The sequence below is a fragment of the Plectropomus leopardus genome, chromosome 14 (genome assembly GCF_026936395.1).
Source record: "Plectropomus leopardus strain MGB_pleo_1.0 chromosome 14, ASM2693639v1, whole genome shotgun sequence".
NCBI lineage: Eukaryota > Metazoa > Chordata > Actinopteri > Perciformes > Serranidae > Plectropomus > Plectropomus leopardus.
The window spans coordinates 10067305-10087381 of NC_142189.1; the positions used below are offsets into that span (position 1 = coordinate 10067305).

Genomic DNA, 20077 nt, shown 5'->3' on the forward strand with positions numbered 1-20077 from the left:
TGAAAGAAGAAACAAACTAAAGATTTATTGAAGGCAGCAGAAGATGCAAGAGACGAGAACAGAATGGCAAAGGAGGGAGGGGGGGAGCGGGGCACATACAGAGACACTTCTGTGTTCAGATAGGTTTAATGTCTTTGTGTTACAAAAGTTTTTTTTTTGTCGTTTTTACAGCTCCGCAGAGCTTAATAGGTCTGTATTGTTTTATCAAAATATACATGTTTTGAACGTAAAGTGGATATAATCCAAATGATTTTGTGGTACAAAAACATGAATATATACAACCATCGATCCCGCTTCATACAATAACCCCACCCCGCCCCCATATAAAAAAAGGAGAGAAATAAAAGCTTTTAACAAAAAAAAAAAGAGAATATAATCTTCTACACCATCAACATCACAGCTAGGACTGTGCTTCAATTAAGTATCCGTTCTAAAGCAATCGCTACCAAAGTAGGCTCTTTGTAAAGTCAATCCAACAAAAAGGGATACATATACAGTATAGGCTGATACCCAAATTCAACTTCATGTGACATTTGTCCAAGGCATCTGGAAAGAAGGAAACTTGTGGAAAAACCTTTTAAGAAATCACAACACTACAAAACAGCAGGGGGTCGAAGATACTTTGGTCCTTAACAGCAATAACCGCCTGTAGCTACATGAAGCTTCGTTAAACCATGCATAATAATCTTTTACAAAAATAGAGACAGAGCGCATCTGTGTCTGGTCCAAAACTACAGTGGTCGAGGCTGTGGAAAACCTGGTGCTTGAGGCACGCGGGAATGTGACAACGTTTTAAGACTTCAGCGTGATGGCGCCGACTTGGACCTATCGTTGAGGAAAAGTGCACTAAGGAACCTGACTGTGGCGTTAAGTGGACACAGACAGGAACAGGTGAGGGCTATCCCACCTTATAATCCTGAATTTAAGAAAAAAAACTTACTGGGTTTCGGGTTTTTTGAGACACAGTTCAAGACTGTTGTTACTTTCAGTTGACAAATGCCTCCAAGCTGCCCTCTCACAGGTACGACTACCTGAACGTAGTGGGATAAAGGCATCTTTGCAGACAGGTAAAACACCTGAACCAGAGGTAAACAAAGTCAACTGAGCGGGCCACAAAGTGTTTCAGCCTCAGATTAAAAACTCAAGGCACTGTGATAACAATCAAACCCAGCTACTACATATAGTTAAGCTTAGAAGTGATACACATGTAAATGCTAACATTAAAAGAAAAGATAAATGAATATATATGGGTGTCCACATATAGATGAACATAATATGGTTAAATGATGCCCCAAACTGCACCGTCCCTCCTGAGAAAGGACAGTGACTGGGGACTGTAAGACAGGATGGCTGGATACAGCTCTAATTCCTGCCACAAAACACCTAACAGAGCTACATCGCCTAGCAAGGATATTAGGCATCTAACTGACTTACATTCATAGTTTCTACATACATATAATGGGGATATATGCATACAAATCCCTACATAAACATTTGTGTTTTTAAGAAGTAACTGAAGATTCAATTAGCCACTTTCCCCTCTTCTTAACAATGCTGGTACATACCACAAGGCATGAAAAAAAAAAAAAGGCATTTTGAGAGCCGTGTTTTCCCCAAATAAAGCCAAAGCAATGCTTAAGGCAATCTGGTCGGGGCAAAGTAAGGCACAAGACTGCAGATATGGAAAGGAAAAAAAACGCATCCTCATTGAATGACTTTCAAATAGTGGTATGGATCCCCCGAAGCAAATAGGCGGGTTGTTACAACAAGAAGATAAAATCAAAAATGGGTAATGGGAAATATACTGTTTCGCGTAGTTCTGTGAGCCAAAAATCCTTTGTTTCAAACCGTTTCTGACTGGCCAACAGGTTCAAAAGTGGCGTTTCAAAAAAAAAAAAAGGCACACACACATAGATATACCCACACGACTATCATAGTAAAAGGAATGCTGAAGTGTGTCTGGTGTGGATAGGATTCATCCACATAAGCATACATCTGCGGTGGAGGGTGTCTTTTTTTTTTTCTTTTTTCTTTTAAGCGATTTGGTCTAAAGTGACAGTTCATCAGCTGCCCCTACTTTACCTCCAATATAATATTGTGTCATTGCAGAATGCTGCCCCTTTCCCAGGCCCCATCTAAACATTTTTGAAGGAACAAATTAATGATTTGGTTTGGGTACCAAGAACATGTCATGAGCTGGAACCAGAAACGTGCTTAGATTCCAATAACTGGTTCCTTAGCCAGGCTGAGTTTAGACCTTCTCATTTACATCTGGTACACTTGCACAAAAGCACTCTGATAGTGTTTACATCATTACGGGCAGGACTCATCACTTACAAGTGTACTTTGGCTTCACATAAGGGAGAACCACGTAGGAAAATATAATCACCAAGTGGGAGAAGAACTTCCTCCAGGGGAGCGGTTTAACATATTGAGGCAGGGTACAAAAATGTTAGGTTTTTGAGGTCCCCAGTCAAAATTAGGAATGGCTCTGAAATTAGCAGGACTAACTGAAATACAAACAAGTGTAAAACAGCGGTTTGTATGTGGCAAGAGAAAGTATTCATATTCAGCAACATTTCTATATAAATATTTTAAACAGAATTACTGCTGATAACCCAAGAAATAATGGTTTGGTTTTTTTTAAACATATTTTGGTGACAAAACTGGAACCAGACATGGGAATCAATAAGCAGAACCGACCCCAAAAAACTGATACCCAAACCTGTTAACGCTGGAATGATCAGAACGGTGAAGGGAGCAACATTCTACAAAGAACAACAGCCATAAATATGTAATGGTGGCCATTTCCACTGAAGGCGACCTTGACAAACGTCGCATTCAGATGGCAACAGACTTGGAGGGAGGAAGGAAAGGCACTCAGATGGTGGATTTGGAGAAGGACACTCGAAGGTGGTGGTTCTCTCCCAGGTCGTGGTTGTGGAACTCGATCAAGGACTCGATTGCCTCCTCGACTGAGCCCATCTGGATCAGGGCCATCTTGCGGTCTTTTCTGTGAAGTTATGAGGGAACAGTGTGTTCTCAAAGTGTCAACATGATGTCCTTTTTTGTGACGCTGGCTTGCTATTCAATTTGTTGCAGTGGGAACAGTGTTTTTTCCTCTGTGCTCTACATGACATCTTAAGGCTCATTTATACTCCCTCTATGTACGGAAATAGAAATGTTTATTTCAAATCTTTTGACTGTCACTGCCCTCATCAACATTGAGCATACATGAGCCATGACTAGAATTTAAGCACCAATGAGGAACCGACAATTCAGAAAACTGAGAATAAGTGGACTGAGACTTACTGAAAGAACTTGAAGGCCTTGACTGTGGCTCCTGAGCTGGCAAAAAGCCTCCTGAGTTCATCCTCCACCACAGAAGGCCTAAAAGAAGACAGGAAAACACACAATCAGCATAAAGCATTTATGTGGTTTTACATTCCTTTCACTCATTTGCATTTTTGTGTTTATTTACTGGTACCGTGAAACAACACACAGGAGGCCTGATTAAATCTAAAAATGCACCTCTGGAGTAGCATGTTTAGAAAACACTGTCACAACTACTTAAAGCCAAGCACTAAATATAGAAAAAAAATGAGTCAGGACTACAAAGGAAAAAGCTTACAGCACAAAAGCTGCTGGGGGAGAGAAAGGGAATGAAAATGAGGCTGTTGCAGCAGCAGCACTCACGGTATGTTGGAGAGGTGGAGTGTTGCAGAGGGTGGGAAGATGTTGGAGTAATTTTTGGAGCCGGGCTTCTTGAAACGGTGCAGCGGCGAGTTGCTGTAGTCCTTTGTGAGGCCCTGGTCCTCGTGGCCCTCTCTGGGCAGCTGCACTGTGGTGTGTTTTGATAATGTCACACGCATGGCCCTGCCGTGAAGACGCTGGCCATTCAGGTGGCTCATAGCTGGGGAACAGTAAGATTAATTAATTTACACTGTTTGATATATTACGCACATCTAAATTCTGCTTAATTTTAGTGGATTTAAGTGAATGTTAAAACAAGTTAATAATCAGAAAACAGGCGTTCATCAAAGGAAGACCCGCCCTGCTGAGGACAGCTAGGTAAAGGCTCCAAACAATGTACGGTAAAACGATGCGAGGCGGAAAGATGAAAGAAAATGATACATCAAAGAAAGCAAATAGTGTTTTGCGGGGCTGGAGTGTAGCTACCTAGCTGAGCCTGTGTGCCATCAGACATCTGGATCAGAGCGTTCTCCTTTTTATTAAACAGGATCTTCACTCTCATCACATCGCCGTACACACCTGGGGAGGAAGAGGAAGGGGTCACAATGCAAGTGGAACAAAGAACAACACAGCCTCAACAGCAGCTACGCAGCCAATCACAGCAACAAAAACAATTTAAACCATCACATCAGGGACATCAATATTCATACTGCTACTAAATGAACACTGTCTGATTAATAACGTATTGTCAGGCTATTCTAATCATTTCAATGTCCAATTTTGCACGAATCTTGCTGACAGCTAAAATGGTTATGCTCAAGAAGGGAGCGGTAGTGATTTGAAGGTAACAAATCAAAGAGCGGTAAAATGAGTGGTTCTGATCGGTTTGATTGCTCTATATTGAAGAAAAAGTTGATTTCTTGAACAAGTTGAGCGCCTAATAGAGACATGCAAGAATAAACTAAACATGCACATACCTACATTAACTGAGACAAACTGCAAAGGAATTATATGGTGACATAATCCGAGCGATATGTCAACTCACAATCACTAAAAAAGCAGCAGCATTTCATCATTTTATGTAGAGTGACTCAAGGCAAACACTGAAAAATCATCCTGACAAAAATGAAATTTGCTGAATTTTCATGGCGTCAAAATTGGACCGTGCGGAACCAAATAAAGAGTTGACTTTTATCCTCTTCCTGAGGGTGATGCTTTGGAATTTAGATCGGCTTCCCGCCTCATTCCCGAACAAAATGATCCCCACATTTTCTATTTAGTGAGGCAATATTTCCATTGAGGGGCTGTGCTCTTTGAAGATGAAAAACTGCAAATGTTTTTTGCCCATGGATAGTAAAAGAGAGCTGTTAGAAATTAAATGAAATGCTGCAGCTTTGTGTGGTGTTTCTCACCTTACTTTTCCTCACACAAACCCACAACAACCAAAAACAGGTCATACAAACCCCCAAAAAACAAACAAAGACACCCCCACCCTTCATAGCCCTGTAGCCTGATGACGAGCCATCAGTGGTTAAAAAAAACAAAGCCAACAACATGAGACAAGACATGCCCACCTTGCCAGGTAACAGTAGTAATAAAAAAGGAGATGAAAGGATGATAACGTACCGAAAAGAATAAAGAGGCAGTGTGGCGTAACGCTCTTTAGAGACAGCAGGGGGAGCAGCGGGGCAGGGGGCCAAAGGGGGATAGGGAACAGGGGACAGGGGAAAAGAGACGGAGCGGAGTGGAGGACAGTGGAGTGGAGTCGGGACATGTCCGCAGGCCACAGGCAGCGAGGTCCACAGGAAGGCCACAGTACCATGGAGGAAGGAGAGGCATGAGGGACGAAAAGAATGAGGAGAGGACAAGAGGAGGAGGAGAGAATTCAAACAGCATGAGGAGGAAGAGATGAGGATGAGGTGGAGGAAAGATCGAAAGTGGAAGGACAGATTATGGCAAAATTGAGGGGGCCAATGAGGTGCCAATGATGTGTTTTTGTTGTGTTTTCAATTAGTGTGTGGCGTCCAAATTGGGGATGATGATTTGGGGGAGAAAGAGGGTTGGGTGGGAGGAAGGAGGAGTGGTTGTAGTTACAGAGGAGTGGCAGAGAGGGGAGAGAGGAGGACAGAGGGAACAATTGGTCGTGGGGCGTGCAGTCAGTTGGCAAGAGAAGAGGTGAGGGGGTTTTAAAAACAAAGAGGGAGAGGGGGGACAGAGAAAGAAGAGAGAGAAAAAGGAAGTAAAAAACAAGGTCAGTATACACAAAGAAATGTAGTGCTTCAGACAGTAGAACTGGCTAAATTAAAATGCACTGTCACTATGGGAACACTAGGAGAAAAAGAAGAGAAAAAAAAGATTAACAATGAAATACAGAAAAAGGCAGAGACAATATGTACTTTTAATTACAGACTATGTTTGTTTAGATTATTGAAATTACATTAAAATAAAACAGTCAAATCTAAATGTCAATTTTAATAACCTAAAAGCTGATCTTAAAGTTAACATGCTTAATGTAATGACTACATAACTAAAATAAATGTAATGAGTGTGACAGACTATTTATACATTCTACATGCTATATAAAAAATGACCTAAATCATGAACATGGTGTGTTTCTTTAAAAAATAAATACAAAGAAAAAAAAGTAATATTGTCTCTCCACCAACTCAAGAATGATTTCAACTAATGGACAAAAATGAAGATATGAAATGGTAAGTTTTTTTAAAAAAAGAAGTTAGTGTTTTGAATAAACTTAAAATTCACAGTGAGCAAAGTGGCAGGTCAGAAAAATGCAGCAGGTTTGGTCAAACACAGAGAGGTCCTGAAAGAGAAGAAGTTTTGACTCGATGACCCCCTTTTAATTAAAAACACTGGTAAGGGTTCTCAGACTAGTCTGACCACATGGAGGTGGTGAGAAATGGGGGGCAAAACACTAGAGCTCTGGTACAAATGGATCCAGGTTCATACACAAACTGTGACACTTCTCAGCAGTGCACTGACAGGTGCAGGATGGAAAAATGTTTAAATCTAGTGAGTGTACTGACCTCAGGGTTCAGATTGCTGACCAATAAGACATTGTGTCCCCCAGTGGCTGTGAACCCCGACAGGCCGAGCCGGCTGGCGGCTGCTGCGGCAGCTGCCATGCCACCGTGGCCCACACCCAAGGACGTCAGAGCACTGGGAATACCAGGCATCGACAGCCCTAAAAGGAACAAAAATATTAGTGACTTAGTCTCTTTACGCTGAAGGGATCTGCAAAGAAACAAAAAAAGACAAGGAAATGTATGAGAAGTGTTAGTGTCAAAGCAATAAGACCTTCATCAATTTGCTCTCATGTCGATTCTCTCCAACGTTCTACTGACTAATTGCTAAGCACTCGCCCCAAACACCACGAGTCACATTGCATGCAGCTACGACATGCACTCTGACACCCTGCTTGAATACCTCCATACAAAAGTACCAGAAATTTTGATTTTCCTGCAGATTTATTTAAATTTATGCAGTCACAACATAAAAAATGGCCAAACAATGTGCATGGGGTAAATGCAACGCTGATCCGAGGTATCCTAAGAGGCTAGACAATGGAGTGTATTTTATACCGTTCTCTAAACCTCACGTTAACAGAGCAAAGTGTCTCCTATGGATTAAGCCGTGTGACAGACACCACAGTCCCCTCAGCATAAAGATGATACGGATGTCTACATTTGTTCTAAGGTCAAGCATAATAGTGCATAATAGTGTTCCATAATAGTATATGGAACCACATACATTATGTCAGAATCATTGTGTAGACCGTCATCTCGCAGCAAACTTCGCTAGGTAATGTTAACTTAAGTAAGCTAATAGCCGCAAATGTTATGGCCAACTTCAGCTTCGTAACAGTAACTCATCATGTCATCTGTTCAACTAAGTGTTTGTATTTTTGTTATTTGACAATCAGATGAAAGTGTTACCTGGAGCAAAATTGTAGTTAAAGCAACTAAAAACCCATTAATGTAAACTTAGCTGTAATGTCCCAAAGAAAGCAAAAGCTGAAAAGCATCTTTGGATAGGTTTTTGATGATGACAGCTGCCATTGTTAGTTTAGGCCAGGCATGTCAAACCGGTCCACAGGGGGGCCGGTGTGGCTGCAGGTTTTGTTTCCAACCAAGTAGCAGCACACCAGACTTGACTCATTTAATCAACTGATCTCTGTCTTCAGACAGTTGATTGGTCAAACTGTGTGCTCTTGGTTGGTTTGACATGCCTGGTTTAGGCAGTGTGCTGATCGTTTGCCTGAATGAGCTAAGGGGGAGGGGCTTAGCGATATGTCAATTGCCATTTGTTTCTGTATTTATCCATTTTGTATTTTATGACTGTGAAGCACTTTGGTTAACTGCGCTTTTAAATGTGCTCTACAAATTAAGTTTGACTTGCCTTTGTGGCAGCAGATTCTCTGACTTGGCAACAGGAGGAAAAGCAAAGGTGTGCAAGGGCTGGGTACTGACCTCTACTTTTAAGGCTACCAACCAAATTACGTCAGTGCATCCGAGTACCACTTCACATTTAATCCATCTGTGCCAAACTTCAGTCCCTTAAAGAACTTTTCGGTGAGAAAGCCTGGTTTAGACAAGAGGCTAAGGGGCCGAGAAGCATCCCCGAAGCCTGGAAGCTAAGTCCTGCAATTAACCTCAGCGAAGCCGCCAGGTTACACTTCAGACAGGAGACAGTCGCGGCCCAAAGCCGGGAAGCTGACAAAGCAGCCAACAGCTCCATCTGCTTCCCAACGAGCCAAACCAGCACCAATCTGCCTTGCTTTCACTCTACTATGTCACCACTGAAGCTTTATCAAAAACTACATTTTTGTTATTACGGGGAATTTCAGGTACCAGAAGCAGTTCAAATCGGAACATTACTAAACCCTAGTTACTAATAACACTTTTGCCGGCTCTGTTGTATTCGACTTTCAGTCAGTATGCACAATACTAGGACCCTGAAATCAAAGCCGCTGATTAGATACTGTACACAGCAGGCCAATGTTGGAAGAAGAGTCTCATCTGAAAAAGAATAGCAGTGTAAGAGAAAGTGTGTGAACGGACCTGCTGCCTGCTGGATGGCAAAGGTTGGGGGGAAGGCATGAGCTCCACCATAAGGAGAGGCTGAGATTATGCCCGGAGCAGCTGAAACATGAGACAACAGAAAAGTAGAACAAAGAATAAGAACAAAAATCTCTCTATCACCCAGAAACTGCTTGGAGAGCACTTAAAACAACCAGAGAAATCAAGGACTAAGGTGGGAAAAGTAAAACAAAATCTTCTTCAAATCATCTCCCAATCTTACCGAATGCAGCGGCAGCCATGGTCTGGTGGTCGATGGAGGGCTGCGAGTCTGCAGTGGGGAGGTCTGGTCGGGTGTAATCTCTGCTCTTGTCGTTGTTGTACTTGACATTGAGGCTGGTGAGCTTGGAGAAGCTGATTCTCAGGGTACAGCAGGCATTGTAGATGTTTTGTCCATCCAGAGACTGAGACAGATATTGAAGCATTGTTTTACACCAGTGATTTTATCTACAGTTTTAAGTTTGATTAATTAGCCCCACAACATATACACAGCACTGACACTGCAATCAGGGTGTCTTCAGGTATCAGGTCTTTTCGGGATAGTTTTAAACAGTTTCTAAGACAGATTTGTTGAGAAATCATCTTTTCCCTTCTTCCAAAGTATTATACGCAGGTTTAAATTATATATCAAGTCCCATGCAGAGGTAGGTTTTATGTATAAGAATATTATTAATAAGTAAGTTAGATTAGTCTACATTTTGCCAACAACTTTAAGTATAAAGTAAAAAAGACAGAACTAGAAAACCTTCCACCTTCAGTGGAAGGTTTTCAAACATACGCAACATCAGAAATGTAGGCTTCAACGCACGAGCTTAACTCATTTTGACAAAAATACATTTTGAAAAATGGATTAACTAACTAATAAACTAACTCGAATTTAAAAAGAATTAATGCTGTTTAAGCCCAATGTGTATAAAACTGAATGTTAGACAGTTTGACACTTTTTACGGACCTGCAGACACCCTGTGCTACATGCAATCTCAACCCTACTGCACTAGATGTGAGAACAATGTCAGAGTGAAACTTCATGACAAAGGGCGTTAGTTGTACCAGTCTTACCAGTTTGGCGTGCTGAGCTGTCATGCCATCGGCATACTGGATCAGAGCCTGGAACTGGTTGTTCTTAGTGAAAGTGATGATCTTCAGCACAGTGCCAAACTTGGAGAAAATCTGAAGGGGAGACAGCAGGATTAAGGGTGACATCACAACACACACAATTTTTTTTAATGAAACTGTACCAGAAGATAAACAAGGGCAATGAATTTGCATACATGCTTAAAAGTCACTTTTACCATAACGCATAATTTGTCTATGCAAGAATACCAGATTTGCAACAGATTTTGCAGAGAATGTAATGGATGTGAAAAGAATAGGAAATGAAGCAACAATGAAATCTATATATATATATAAAGCAGGATGTCAAGATGTGTATCAGTGTGCATGAGTCAAACTCTGTTTGTGTGAGTACACATGGTGCAGTTGCAGGATACAACAGCACAAAAACAGGTTGGTCTGCTTAAGTACAAGGTAGAAGGTAGATTTATTTGTCTTTTTTCTTAAATGTAGCTCAAGGAAAAAAAAGACTGAAATAATTGATGGTAATTGAAACAATTATTAATTATCTAGGTAAACCCCACCACCCAAAGCACACAATATGTTTTGAGAATAAAAAAAGACTGGCAAGCCTATAATACATGCAATACAACTAGGTAACTGTAGTTGCTCAAACGTACCTGGTGTAGCACATCCAGGGTGACGGGGTAGAAGAGATTTTCCACTATGACTCTGAGCACAGGGCTTTGGGCCCCTGCTCCTCCCATGCTAGTAGCATCTGCAGGAATGGCCATGCTTCCCATTCCACCTCCGTGCAGTGCATTGACTGCCTGCAGAGCTGCCTGGGCCCGCTAAGGGGAAGAGAGAGCAGAACTGCTTAGCATGGATGGAGAAAAGCATGCAGTAATAAATAAATGAGCAAATGTAAGTGGTCATTTTTTATTCAATTGCAATTTCCAAAGTTTTTAATATACCAATAATTACAGTTTACCAATGAAATTTCCCCCACACATTACTAGTGAAAGGAAAATGACTTAATTTCCTGCATTTAGTCAACACCACAACCAACCATTATCCAACAATGACTGCAACAGCAATTTAAGCCTAAAATCTGACACAGTCGACATGAAAAGCAGGTGTGTATGTCAGAATGCAAACTCTTACCACTTGGTTGGGGGAGTTGTCCGTCTTGAGCTCCTTATGGGTTGAGTATTGCATGTAAATTGGGTGGTTTCTGATGACGGGGGTGACAGAGGAGTAGTAGCTCACCATCGTCTGTGCACACTCCTCGCTGTTCAGTTCCAAGAATGCCTGCAGGGGAGGATCAGAAAAAACATTTTCGATTTATTTCTCCCATCACATGTAAGATGCGACTCTGAAGTAGTAATTGGAGTGAATTATGAGAATTTTTACTGCCCATCACTGCTTCTCCTCTTGTAGCCAAATTTCATTTAACGTCTTTATTGGTTTTGACACATAAGGACAGTTAAAAAAAAACAGGAGATAATGAAGACATTCAAAAGGATTCAGTGTCTTCTCAAAGTAATCTCAGCAAGCAGAAAACTCGTCCTACCCACTAAACCACGACAATGTGACAAAAGGATCATTGTTATGATATTCAGGTCAACACAGAAGGCTGGAAAGCTGATCCCTCCTCCCAGGCCTAAAGAGAAATTTCAAAGAGTCATACAGGTTTGGTGAGCAGACCAGCATATAACAGTCCTTACCTGGTTTTTCCCTTTCAGCATCAGCAAATTAGTGACCTTCCCAAAGGGCAGTCCCAGGCCAATAACTTCAGCCTCGTTTATGTCGTTGGGCAGCTTGCGTACGTGGACCACACGTGACGGAACACCAGGACTGCGGACGTCACCTTTGAATTTTTTGCTGTCGTTGCCATTGGCTGCGAGGGGGAAAAGAAACCAACAGAGGCAGATACAATCAGGGAGGGAGCAGAGGGCTCTGGTTCGTCTTGAATAATGGATTCATCGTCATGGCAACACCAAACAACACAGAAAAGACAAGCACTTCAATAAAAAGGATTCACCCCTCCATGGCAACCCCCCTACCTGAGTTCATGATATAGGGCCCGTTGGATATGCAGGAAGAAAAGAGTTCGTCGGATCCCCTCTGCAGGAAGAGAGAAAACAATGGTTCACTTCAGTATGTTGACCAATGAGGGCACAGCAGAGCAGGTGGAGAGCACCGCTCTCATATTACGGAGCCATTGTGTGATAAAGCAGGAAGTAATCTGATAACCAAAAGAGGATTGAACAAACACGCTCGAGAAGAACTCCACCTTCCTCTCCCGGAAAAATTAAAATGACCTGGCTTGTCAGCAGGGATATTTGGCTTCTCATAATAATCCTGTCTTCCCATCCCATTTTATACTGTTCTCCAACAGTATTCAAAACCTTAGCCACAGCCACTATGGGCTATCATTTCTGACTTGGGGCAACGAGCCAAATTACCATGCTTTAACGTCAATCACACTCAACGAGGGACAGCTACTATCCAGTTTGAAGCACAAGAGTCAGCAGTAACACCTTAGCTTGGCAGCAGCTGTCAGTCCATACAACCCATCGACTCGTAATTCAGCATTAGGAGGAAGGATAACACACTAAAGCCCTGTGGATCGGGAGACAAGATGGGGATACTCCCAGCCCACACTAGTTTACTGTCCGCTGAAATAGCCCCGTCTGTCCTCTCTCTCTCAGTCCACTAGATATAAAGTGCTGTTTCAGGGCTGTTCTCATGCTTGTGTGTGAGTTTGTGGTTGTGCGAGATGAAGTATAGCAGTCACAAGAAGTGGCTCAGCAGCCTAAGCTCTACAACACTCTACAATGAAAGTCCTGTTCCAGGCTGAGACTAGGGGCATTGTTACACGGCGGCGCACACACATATGGAGCCCCAAGGACTCTCTGGGAGTTGAAGAGCCCAGGAGCACTTTAGCAACAACCAGTCATGCAGGTTTGCTAGCATTCTCCTCCACCTTGTGAGTCTTGGCCTTGCAGTTAGTGTTGGTGGGGGTTCCAGTTAGGCTGCAAAGTGTACTCATATCTGAGAGAGAACATGTGGTGGCGCCTCTAAACACTCAAAAGGGGCAGTGTGTGGGGGCACTGAGCGAGTTGACATGAGAGCACAACACTGTAAGCAGTAGTATAAACTATCCTTTGACTTCCAGATGGTTTGGCTGAGCCAATCACTCTCACTCGGGGGCCCACACAAACAGGGTCTGCTATCTCGATTCAGAAACTAAAAGCAACAAGAGAAATTCCTGTGCCTTTTTACTGTGGCTTCAGGATCAGGGGCCTCCTACTCTGGCAAATGTTCAAATCTTTACATACATGGAATGCAAACATGGCAGGCAATTACTGAGCTAAGATTACTACGGGGCAAAACTGACAAGACTCAAAATGATACAATGAATGGTTTATAAGCACAGCATAAAGTCAAAAATAGGACAAAACAGGTCTTTGTGGTTTCAAAGATTGCAGTGGCCTCATATTACACTTAAACCTAATAAAGAGCCTAAGGCTAATGTTTTTTCTGTAGGGCTGAGGCGGAAGTTAGCATCACCCTGGCTCCAAGAAGTCATGGTTTCTTTATTGGATTATTGCAGAAAATAAACTAAAGTTTATGACAGGAAGGGATACATGATAACATCGACACATCATTATATTGGCAAATACTGGCTTTTAAGAGAAGTATCTGAATTGGCCAACATGCTGATTTCTGCAGTTATCACATACCGATACATATTCTTTTATTGACAAATTTTGAACAAGCACAAAACATCAACCCTAAGTTTAAGTATTTTTCTTATTTTGCACAATAAATCAGTATTACATACACTGAAAAACATTGTATTGTTTGTCTAAGAGTAAATTATATTAATTCCACTAATTTTAGTGATTTGATGAACACTAAAATCGGGTGGAGATAAAAATGGATGTATTAATATCTGTATGTATATATATGTAAAAATAGTTGGGTTTTTTTTTCATGAGCAAATCAGATTAGCGACAAAAAAATAAAATATAGTGCATTGCTAGTTTATGACAGACATGTTTTCGTTCAGCAAGATTATTTTCACAAATCAACACCGCTTTAAGCATTTTTACAATGTAAATGCAATCACCTGAAGTAAAAAGCTATTGTTAGGCTATAAATGAACTACACCACGGTCGCCTGATTTGAAGCTACCACCACAAAAAGGCTGTAAAGCTGTTTTTGGTGCAGCTCTGCGTGACATTTTGTAGTCTCATTTAGCCACCTGTTATCAACCGCCTTTTTAAAAGACACAAAAGAATCAAAGTTAACGAATGGGGTATTTACTGACGTATTTTATGTAGAATAAGTAGAATAAAACATGAAAATCACTTAAGCTTGTGTTAACCACAGACCTTATTTCAAGCTTCTAATGAAAAATCCATTCAAAAAACCCACTGGCTTTGAGACGAGGGAAATGGAAATGCTGAGATGCTAACTTATTTTTGAGTTTTAGGACTTATTCCTGGGGTTCTCTGTGGTAAAGTGGGTGTAAAACGACGAGAGGAGAAGAACTGAAAGTGTTCTAGTTGGTGGGAAGAAAATGTAACAAACAATATTTTTGCTTGATAAATGGGACAAGGCTAAAAGCAGGCCATGAGAAATAAAAGGAAGTGGCTCCCGCCTGACTCGATGGTCGTGGGCGGGCAATGTCACATTATCAGTCAGCAGACCAGCTCCAAACAGGAAGAGCAGCAAGATCAAGCCTGCTTCCAGGATTTGGCTAAATTTCCTCCCGGGGACTGACGGTTACTGTTCCATGGCAGGACTCGTTCTCTCTCCCCCTACTTCCTCATTCTAAAAATAACCAGGGAGCTAAGACAGTCAATAGTACAGAGCAGGAACATACAAAACAGTCTATTGTGTATCAAATGAGTGAAGAATATACCTATAGCTTTGGGAGGGTGTGTGTTACAGAGTGCAGAGCAGCACAAAGTTCAAAGCCAATGGAAGAAAAAGAAAATGGAGCTTATAAATGTTTTGTTAGTTGACTCCAGCGCTGTGCCAAACCCATTTTTCCAACACAAACCCACTAAATGTGTATTGACTTGCTCACATCCTTTGTTTGCTCGGGACTCTGACAATATAATAGTAACTGTCGGGAGACGATGACACATCACTGGCCCACATGCTGAACTGTTGAGCAGCTTCCTCTCACCGACAATGGCAGTGGCCTACCTTGAACTTAAATTTAAAAAGGGAAAATGGACTGAGGGCAATTTCCCTGCTCCATACACCACATCACACCTGGTTTGAATTGCATCAAAAGGATGAGGAAAAAGAACACGGGCTTTTGCAAGGGGAAAAAAATCCATTATGATCTTCTCAAGCAGTGATACTCAACTTGTGGCCTGTGGGTCAAATCTGGGCTCCTGATAGACTGCCGTGCCCCCCTCCCCACCTATTTTTTATTTCACAATGAAAATTAAGTGATTCACACTGGGAATTGATTTTGTACTTGTATATATGAGGTGCCAGAGTACATGTAACTGCACCAAAGTAGAGCTTGGAGTTCATCAAAAAAAGTGCCGGTGGTGGATCCTTTGCACCCCCGACAAAGTCTAGCATAGCTCAGTAAAACCTCCTAAAATCTCAGCAACATCCTAAAAACTGAGAAATGCCCGAAAATCCGAGAAACAACCTTAAATCCTAGTCATGTCAATCTCAGAAATGCCCTAAAATCCTATAAACATGTACAGGGCTGCTGGCCCTTGGCCTCCTGCCATTTTGCAAACGTGGCCCCCAAGCAAAGCAAGTCGTGTATCCGTGTTCTAAAGAAACTAAATCTGAGATGATTGCCGCCTGCAAGCAACCTCATTTTGGAGTCTGCTGGGGGGTTGGTGTGTGGTAATCTCTCCGGAAAAGCACAAAGGAGAAGAGCTCAGGTACAGACATGTTTGTTCACTGTGATCGGCCGTCGCCGGCGGAGGGGGCAGGGAGCTGTGCCTCACCAGGGGGCTGGAGGGGGGAGATTGGAATGCGACCGCGGAATGCCAGACGCTCTGCCCAGACGGAATAATTACAGATTCCAGCAAGGCAGCGCTCCATAACTCAGCATCACCATTACCACAGCACATCAAATCAAAAAAACAGGAAAAGTTAAAGACAAAAGAACCACAGCTGGGGTCACATCTTGAGTATCAATCAGCCCCCATCAAATCATGCATGTTAAAAAACAAACAGGCCGTTTCTGAAATGAATAGAGAGGGTGTGGTGTGTCCCTGTTACGGGCGTGTGTATCAGAGGGCTTGTTTAAACAGCGTAAAGACCTTTGGCCGAGAGGATGAGGACAGTTGCGGCAGGATGGTTCAATCACTCCTCCTACACATAGCTGCCCCAGGCCCTGTTACCAAGGATTACTATTTAGGCAGGCATTTTTATTGGGTACGCAAGTTAACAACCAGCAGTTGGCCAAAAACAAATGCATTCCCACTTCAACAAGTTTGCACAGATGTAAATAAGGGCTGCCATTTCAGTTACAAAAGCAAACGACAGCTCTCATGACTGGAAATAACAGCATATTCATCCAAAAAGATAAATCAGTTGATAATACTTTGTGGATTTATTTCACTGGTTTGGGTTGTGTGGTTATGTGTCAGAAACAAGGCCGGCTAAATATCAAGCACCAGGGCAGGAATCAAAGGCTTTCTTAACATTCCAGTAAGGCCAACATGCTATTAAGGACCACACAAAATAAACAACAGGAAGTTCCATTTCCCTACAGCCACACACAAACCGACAGAAACAGGACAGGAAAACATAAAGCTCCACCTCAGATAATCTATTCTAACCGAATTATCAAATATTCCATGTCCACAGTCTTGAGAGTTGCTGCAACCTCTATGTGCTGACCGTTGGTTGTATATCATAAATCTTTAAAAAGGAGAGCCAGCCTGCAACTGCAAACTCATTACATATGAGAAATGGCTTTGGACAGCAGTTCTGTAATTATAGAGGAAGCTCTTGCAAACTGACAGACTATACGTCTCAAGTCCCCTGTGTCGGCACAGCTCTTTTCCATTTCCACTCTGACTTGTAAAAAATCTCTCAAAACAGTATTTCCTGAAAATTAATTTAGCTGCGGTGAGAAGAAAAATGTAAATACAATAAAAACTCATTTTCTGATCTCAAAGCTTTTTTTGATGAAGACAGTATTTACAATTACAGCACAATACAATAAGGCAATGAATGCCAAAATAGGAGCCATTTTCTAAATACAAAACCTACTGGCACTTAAAGGTGACAAGTGATCCAATGGGTGTCACAATCAACACCACACAAAAATTTACAACTACAGTATGTACTTTGCAAACACTATGTCAGGAGTAGGACTTGAGTGATATACAAGTTTCTAGGTATACTGTGGTACTTAAGTTGATGATTATCATAACATGTCAATGTACTTATCTACAGTTTTGAAAAAAATGCAATCAGACAGAATCTCTCACGCATTTGCACCCCCCCCCACACACACACACACTTCCACAAAAAAGATCAAGTTGTAATTATAATTTAATGCTTGTTAAACCAAACAAAACCTGTTTTTATTCTTTTAAAACCATCTGTCACTGATAATAAAAGTACTAATACTGTGTTATATAACAATAATAATAGTAATACTATGTTATACCACATATCGTGCAAACATATTTTTTTAAGATGTTCTCCTACAGAGAAAATCTCACACCATCAGGAGGTTTATATATCTACACACACATTTTAGCTTGTAGGATTCATCTTAAATCTTATCAGTGAGATTAAGTAAAGCGAAAAGACGCAAAGCTGGAAAAAAAGAGTGAAGAAAAATGCTTACCTTTGTGCCAACTGATATGTCATGGACACCTCTGTGAACGAGAAAGAAAGTGTATAACTATACAAGAAAACAAGGAAATTAACCGTAATCCATCACGAGATGGTATTAAACAATCCATTAACCCACAGCATAGTCTGCACTGTGGAAAGCAAGAGGACTGTTACAGCACGGTGTAACCACCAGCAAGCGGACTTCCTCATTCAGTTTGTAGTACATTTACGGAGCTTTAAATTCAGAAATAATTACAGAAACTTGCATATTACGATCTACAGTCAGCCTTGCAAAAATACACAAAATACTTACTCAATTTCAGGGACGTAGCCGGATCCCAGAGGATACAAGTCAGCGTCTAGGCGGCTGTAGTGGGTTGGCAAAACAAAAAGGCAAACTTCAGAGGGGGGCACTTAGTATATGTATATTTGATAATAACTTACAAGTCTACAGTAACAAATTTACGTCGATCGTATTGCTGATCGTTTCGACGCAACATTCACGCTGCATAACAAGTAATTCAAACCTTTGAATTCACTTGATCAAAAGCGCAAAACACGCTTGATGTAAACAACACATCATTGTGCTCCCTACCTGTTCAGACAACCCGGTAAAGAAGTCTCTGATTCAATCAACGCGAAATGTTGAGGCCAGACATCTTCAACATGGCCCTGGCACTCCGCAGACAAATGAATGCGGAAATGAGACACGTTGCTTTAGCTAGCGCTCGAGCTCCGGTGAAACCAAGTTACCAAGGTAGTTAGCTAACGGTAACTAATGTACGGCGTTGACAAACGGCCGAAAACTGACAGTATGCTCCTAAATAAGACAAGTTTGTTTAAATCATGACTCTCAACAAGTTACTTTACGTTAGTCCGGTTCGCATAAAACGATTAAATAAGTCCGGTAAAACGATTCACACAACTAACGTTTGTTAGCAGCAGCTAGCAGCTGCTAGTTAGCTGACTGCTAACTGTTGCATGTTTTGATGAAAAAAAAAAAACTGTTTCAAAAGTTTCCCCGTCTAACGGTTAAGTGTAACGGCACCGGGATCAAAATGTTTTTACAGACGACCCAGACATAAAATTTGATAACACAGCTTTTGGTTTACCGTCTAAAATTATGTCTTAAGTGTGGTTCTTTTTCACTTACCCGTCCATTGCACAAGAAAAAAACTGCAGGTCTGAAGCGAAGGTAGGGCGGCAGACTTGCTTGATTTTCTTACAAAATGGCTGAACACACGGAGGCGAGCGCTGATTAGTCCAGGCACTTTCAAGAGCCAAAAACAGGCGGGGACAAGCTCCTACTGCGGCCCCGATTGGACAAGACGACCATCATTTTGTGGAAAAAAACAAGGCCGCGGCAAATTTCCAGAACATCATATCAAGTGGTTAGGTTTGTTTGAATTGTGTGTGATGAACAGCCTACTTTGAGTCATCGCATTGATTTAAAAAAAAAAAAAGAATTGTGATGAATAAAAAAAAAAAAAAAAAAACTTTAAACAAGTTTAAGGAAGCGCTATATACACAACACTATAAAGCGTGTGTTTGAAAGATTCAAGTTAAATAGGCTATTGATTATTTATTATTTGTTATCAACTTGTTTCTAATAGGTTCTATCTGCAGGATGTAGCAGGATCAAGGGCTAGTGAAATTTCATCTTTTAAATTTTGTTTAAAATGACCAGTAAATCTACCTTACCTTACCTTACCTCACCTTACCTTACCTCACCTTACCTTACCTCACCTTACCTGGCCTTCAGTTTTTAGATACTGAGATTCAAAAATAAATCAAACCTAAAAATAAAAAAACACTCGCACAATGTTAATAAGTTGTCACAGAATAAGAATAGGCTATAAACTCAATTTTGGTAAAAACTGCAGATAGAACCTTATAACTTCAAGGTGACAGATTGTTGAAATAAATAGCTTTGGTGTAAAGCTACACTTCAGTCAAGATACGATTAAAAGTAACAAGTCATTCAGGCTATCATACACATTTTTTATTATTTTTGGAACATTTCACATTTAGGGGTAGAGTCTTTAACGGTCTGTTAATTATTTATAAGAGGAGAGGAGGTAATACAAAAAAGGGAGGAACTTCAAATAATTTTTAAATCCACCTCAACACGGTCTACAATGGATCAATAAGATGCTTATATGTTTTTGAGCCTGGGCCTACATAAAATCTTAATCTGCAAACTATTAAGATGTCAAATAAATGTGGCAAAGTAATAATATTTGCCTCTGACACGAAGGATATAGAACTCAAGTATCTCGTGATAGTACAGCACTTGAGTAAATGTATTTAGTTTAACTGATTTCACCACTCTAAATATGACAGACTTCAATAAGGATTAGGGGAGTCAAGCTATAGTGTTTATA

General features: G+C 41.2%; 1 protein-coding gene across 1 annotated transcript; it reads right to left on the minus strand.

The window, feature by feature from the left end:
* ptbp1a (polypyrimidine tract binding protein 1a) lies at nt 1–18940 on the minus strand. The gene is made up of 16 exons (XM_042500070.2): nt 18847–18940; nt 18007–18060; nt 17704–17734; nt 11909–11969; nt 11570–11742; nt 11007–11153; nt 10523–10693; nt 9849–9959; nt 9013–9193; nt 8772–8852; nt 6738–6895; nt 5320–5353; nt 4180–4272; nt 3697–3913; nt 3313–3390; nt 1–3013 (listed from the first exon to the last, which is right to left on the minus strand). Exons 1-16 carry the CDS (start codon nt 18852–18854, stop codon nt 2881–2883), a joined length of 1731 nt encoding a protein of 576 aa, XP_042356004.1. The 5' UTR covers nt 18855–18940; the 3' UTR covers nt 1–2880.
* Between the last annotated feature and the right edge of the window lie 1137 nt (nt 18941–20077).